The following is a 5,836-nucleotide window of genomic DNA, read 5'->3' on the forward strand; positions in this document are numbered from 1 at the left end:
GACAATATTCACATCAATCCTTTTCAGCATAGGTTGAAGATGTGTTAACTTTGAACAAGCATTTTTCTTCATACTTCGAACCAATCTTAACTAAAGGTTGAAAATTTTGAAGAGGTTTTTCCTCATCTCCCACTGTCTTGTGAAGTACTTTTCAAATTTTGAATTAGCTCTAGGTTAAAAGCAAACCTATCTTTTCCAGAACCGCCAGGAGGCAGGTCTCTTACATCTTACATCTTCTGTGTTGCTGCTGGGGAATCTGTTGTTAAGTAGTATCTAGCACAAAACAAAGGTTATAGATACTTCAAGGGAAGCAATTTGCTTGCCACCTATGAGCATTGTTAGAAAGCTACACATCCATGGATCCAATGACAAGGAAAACAATAAAACTCAATTTTGGATGAAAAGGAAGAGGGAAAACTATTAACTTTAGAAATTGAGTACCAAAGCACACAGAGTGCATCTATCAAACGCCAGCTAGCATCTACAAAAACTACATGAAGGCCATAATCTGCCACTTTGTAAATCTACTTTTGGACCCACAATGTCTCACTCACTGCCTTTGCAACTCATTTCTGTAACCAAGTCTTTCACCTCTGTAGCAAAGTTCAAGTAGGAAACCAAATAGAGAAGGACATAGACTCCCAAGGTATCATCCCAAGTGGCAATTCCAAGTAGAAACCTAGTCTAACTTAAGTAGTAGCCATGCCATTACCTTGTCGTTGTCGGACCCATAAAGGATACATACCAATCAAGAATGTTACATGACAATATTACCAAACACACTTAATCCTGTTAATAAAGGGCAAATTCAAGTGAATGCTAGATGTTAGTTAGGGCATTTCTTGGTAAGGTGGGTTATTATGAGAGATACATTCCTGAGAATGGAAAGATGGCTAAGGCTCCCAGAAAACAACCACACTCATGTATTGCTTCTTTTTAAGTGATAACATGCTCATGTTGGGCCTTTTACATCCCAGAACAACTTAAGGCTATCCACATATAGCCTTCAAAGAAGAAGAAAAAAATACACCTTGGTTTTCAAAAGGTGTATTTTTAAAGAAGAAAAAAATACACCTTGGTTCTCAAAAGGTGCAAGCACTTTCTGTCCCTAAATTGGCCTCATGCATTTTGATGTCAATGCACATACTAGAAGCACGACAATGCAAAACTCAATAGTTTGAACATATAAGATGTAGGCTGGAGAGACACAGCCTCAATCATCATCATCACTCAGTTATGACCTCAGACTCTGTCACTCAGAATCAGATAATATGACTCGGACTCCATCACCATGCAGGGCTGAAATTTGAAGGCCTGTCCTGGCCTTCAACTTGAAGGTCTAGAAAATATCTGGTCTTCATTTTTATACATCTTAAACCCACTACTTAGTTCAATTTGCTTTGAGTGGCCTTTTATTGAAACCCAATTTTTCATGGTGGCTTGAAGGTTAAACATGGCTCTGAGGCCAATGGAGCCTTCAAATTTAAGCACCACTGGAGACACAACACTACCTCACAGTAGGGAGTTGAACAGCCAATCTAAGGGCCCTTGTTCTGTATGTGGGCAGGGAGTTGAACAGGCAATCTGATGGACGGCCAGATGGCCCCCATGGCGCCTTGTTCTGTATGCAGCTTCACAACACAGAGCTTTTAGGAAGTTCACATTATTTAACAAGTCACAGTGCACAGCTTAGGAAGAATATAATGTTTTAAAATAAGTAAGTGAAAGACTCTAAGATGTCAGAATTTACGAGTACACATGAAGCCTTTGGATCCACTTTCCATAATTGCATCTCCCTACAAACTCAAGTCCCAAGAGCAAAGCTTTTTGTTCTCACATACTTGAGAGGCCTATGTCTCTTGAAATTTGCAAGACTATGCACCCATGTGTAGAATTCAACAAAGCCCTACCTTTTCTGCGTGACTCTTGCAGTGGTAACCCCTTTTGCATGCATTAATTTGCTTGAAGCCAAGGTTCTATTGAGAAAGTTGAATAGCCTTATTTCCTGTTCAGAAGCTATGGCGTCATCAGCGATCCTACATTTCTCTTTCCCTTGGATCATCCCCAATTGTGCGGCAGTCGGCGAGTTGCCAAGACACATGGTTTCAGCACTCTCCATGGTGGCATCAAGGCACCTTCCATCTTGAACTTTTCTGTGAGAACTGGCAGCAACATCTGCAGTCAAAAGGAAAAACAGATAACTAAGTGCCATTAATATAAAGTGTTCTTAGATAATTAAGAGCCACTAATATAAGGTGCTCTTGGACTACTGCTATACTAGGAATAATTACGGACATAATTACCCTAATGAGAAGGTTTGCAAGCATCTATGTTAGAAGAGGTGGCAAATCAAGATATTTACCAACATAATTACCATGATGAGAAGGTTTGCAAGCATCTATGTTGGATGAAGTGGCAATGTGGCCTTGAGAGAGCTTCAAAGTGGTGTTTGAGGTCATATTAGCTAATAAGGTGGTTGCATCCCTCCTATATGTGCTCTGTTGAACCCCATCATTGGCATTATCGTCCAGAATAGCAGATGGTGTTTCTGAGCCCCTCACTTTATGAACAACTTTTGATGAGCATTTTGAACCCTTGCTTAGAGCGAGGACTTGAGAGACAATGGCCCCCAATTTTCCCTTGGTGGACGAACTCGAACCCTTAGATTTAGCAGTGGATGCTTTGGAGCTCTTGGATTTAGCTGATGCATGTGTCTCAGTAGATTTTTGCAACCCAAGTGAAGAGAGCGTTTTCCTCCTTTTTATGTTAGTTTTGACACTCAGTGCAGCGCTAGGGCTAGGCAAAGAGTTGGTGCCAGGGGCTGCCTCTGCAGCAGCAGCACCGGAAGACAGAGCACCTGCAACACCATCATCAGAACCTGGCCTCCTCTGTTTCTTCTTCCGCTTTACTGTCGTAGCAATGCTACTGGCGGGATTGGCTATGGCTAGCTCTTTGGAAAGTGTTTCTGATGCAACAATTGCAGACAGAGTCCGCCTCTTGGAACCTCTAGGGGTTTTAGCCATGGCATTGCCTCCACTCTTTTCCTCTTCTTCCTTGTTTGCAGTGTCCATAGGCATATGTGCCTCCTCCTCTGCTTCCTCTCCTTTTTTCTGGCCTATATCATATGCATTGTCAAGGGCAATCCTGGCTTGAGCAGCCGCACAGGCAGCGGCTCTGGCCATAGCCATGGCTCTCTGCTTTGCCTCATCAGCTTCCCTCCCAGCTATGGCGGCCACGACCCTGGCTGCAGCCAGAGCTTGCTGGTCAATTACTGGAAGCTTCACCTTGGAACCAGAAGAAGAAGCTTGTTGGGATCTTTTGAAACTGGCTGTTTTCCTCCTCTTGCTTGGGGGTTCCATAGGTTTGCTGCTGCTACCATTATTCCTGGTATAACATTCAAGGCAGAGAGAGAGACCAGCCCCGTCCGGGGTAGGAGACCATAGCTTGCGAGCGCAATGAAGGTGGCTCAGGCGTTGGCAACTGCCGCAGGTGAGAAAGGCTGATGGTGATGATGATGGTGAGCCTTCCTTGAAAACCTGGAAACAGAGGAAACAATACATCTGCTTGTTGAAAGAAAGCACACAGAAGCTGCAATGGTAGCCGCCCCCGCCGCCAAGGTGTGGGATACGATGCAGAAGCACTCCACTGTCTCCACAAGCAAAGCACTTGTGGGAGGAGCTGTGCAGTAAACTGTAAGGAGGAGGAGGAGGAGGAGGAGGAGGAGGAGGGCTATGCAGGAGGGGGCCATGTCCTGCCATGGCCATGGTAGCTTCACCATGTTCTTCTGATTGTGTTGCTGTAGGAGAGATTAGAGATGCAGATGGAAGTGAACCAGTAACATGCTTAAGGCCCGCAAGAAGCCTCTTTCTAGGGGGCAAAAGGCCTTGAGCTCTGCCTGTATGTCCAGATCTTTCTGCTCCAAATGCTGTTCTGTGCAACAATGATGAGCTGCAATGAGCCATGCTTAGAAGGCCTTCAACAAAACCTCCTAGCTTACTGAGCCTTGGTGCCACAAGCTCCTGAGGACATACTTATCTTTTCCATTAGGGCTACAGAGAGTGTCTACAGCACCATAGCCCACTTTATGCCCTGCTGTATCTTATCCTATCCTAACAACATTGTGCTTCCTCTTCACAGCATGCTCCTCTAGCCTGTGCCCTCTCCCTGTGCATAGTTGCAAAGGGCCTCTGCAGGTATGGAGTTCAAGAGATGATACCCAATTGAGAACCCAATGGTCCTTGACTGGGAAGGAGGAAATCCAACACACAGAGGTGTCCTCCTGCAAAGGGCACTACGTGTGAAAGCTAGGAGGAGTCTGGGGAGGAGACTTTGAGGGTATGTGATGATTGAAAGAAAAATAGCTGGGTTTGATTCTGACTGACAGGAACCCTAGTTTCCCACTACTCCCATTGTATACTGTGTATACTTACAGGCTCCAGCTCGATACGAACTGACCGCTGCTCTACTTTGTGTGTGTGCGCGCGCCCGCGCGCGAGATCTAACCACCCACACGACAACGCAATCATGACGGCATTGCACTGATGCTGTCTTAACCCAACTTTCTAAGTTCTTATCCATTTTTGATTTGTGCTAATCCCGGCAGGCAAACCCTCCTTCTTAGCCAAGGGGCCTGTTCACACGTCCCAGAATACGTACGTCGTTTCCGACTTATTCCAGCCCTAGTCGTACATGGGAATTTCACCCGGCTACACACACACCATACTACTCACCACACACACACACCCGAGTATACCACAAGGGGAACCACCCTTTTTGTACACACGCACCATACTACTCACCACACACACACACCCGAGTATACCACAAGGAGATACCACCCTTCCAAATAGTCTTTGTAGCCACGGGACGAACCCCACAAGTCAGTCGTTCGGTCAATTGGAGTGAACACCCTGCACAGCTTTGGTAGAACCAGGCATCGCAAGTTGAGTCGCAATCTTTGATGTCCATGTCAACCACCGTCCCTGACCCTGGAATTGATACTTGATTATTTAGGGGTGAATCTTTGTAGGTTTGTTATATACATTTTTGCATGTATTTTGAGAACACTATAAGGGTTATGTGTGCAAAGGCTCTAATGGGTGCTAAATCCAATTGAAATCTCGAGTTTAAAGCTACATCTGTCTACTCTTGTTTGTAAACATCACGAGAGATGGATGAGCAAGCTCACACCAATCAATTTGCAATGCAGTCTATTTAATTGTACTCTTTTTTGTGTAACTCTCTCAAAATGGTAGCACTAAAGTGTGTGTGTGAAGGGAGTATCCAACCCACCTCTCTCACACATCTAGAGGTCCCAATTTAACACAAATATATACTACTAGTGTGCAAAGTGGCTTGCACATATCTAGTTTGAAGCATTAACATTGCAAATGTTGAAGTACATCATGTAGACAACATTATGCTAGCATCTTACCACAATGTTTGGAATGGGAGAAAGTGAAAGGAAACTTTAACTACTATTATACAGTATTATGTTAGCTTTACAATTTTAATATAAAGTGCAAGGCAACTATAAGATCAAAATAATATTAAACACAATATTATGTTAGCTCTATAAAGGCAACACTAGCAAGTTCAATATAATGTCCTAGTTAGCCATTATGGCTGTGTAAACTCTTTGTACATGGTGTCTCAAGGGCAATAAGAAAACAATTACAACAATAAAGGTGGAAAAGGCTCACATTTGATTGGTGTCTATTACACCCCACTGAATATTTGGGTTGCATTGCTCGCGACTTCTTAAGCACCATCCGACATTAAGTATTTATGGTAAAGGTGATTGGGTAGGGTTCACTAATAGACCAAGAAGACTCCC

General features: G+C 43.9%; 1 protein-coding gene across 2 annotated transcripts; it reads right to left on the minus strand.

The window, feature by feature from the left end:
- Positions 1 to 1,689: 1,689 nt before the first annotated feature.
- LOC147610455 (uncharacterized) lies at positions 1,690 to 4,464 on the minus strand. 2 transcript variants are annotated; one of them, XM_086786634.1, is made up of 2 exons: positions 2,375 to 4,464; positions 1,690 to 2,175 (listed from the first exon to the last, which is right to left on the minus strand). In XM_086786634.1, exons 1-2 carry the CDS (start codon positions 3,960 to 3,962, stop codon positions 1,907 to 1,909), a joined length of 1,857 nt encoding a protein of 618 aa, XP_086642760.1. In that variant the 5' UTR covers positions 3,963 to 4,464; the 3' UTR covers positions 1,690 to 1,906. The 2 variants fall into 2 exon arrangements, with proteins under 2 accessions (XP_086642760.1, XP_086642759.1); XM_086786633.1 differs by having other exon boundaries at positions 2,363 to 4,444.
- Positions 4,465 to 5,836: the final 1,372 nt, after the last annotated feature.

Source organism: Cibotium barometz, chromosome 49, assembly GCF_041138505.1.
Source record: "Cibotium barometz isolate CiBa-2024 chromosome 49, ASM4113850v1, whole genome shotgun sequence".
Lineage (NCBI taxonomy): Eukaryota > Viridiplantae > Streptophyta > Polypodiopsida > Cyatheales > Cibotiaceae > Cibotium > Cibotium barometz.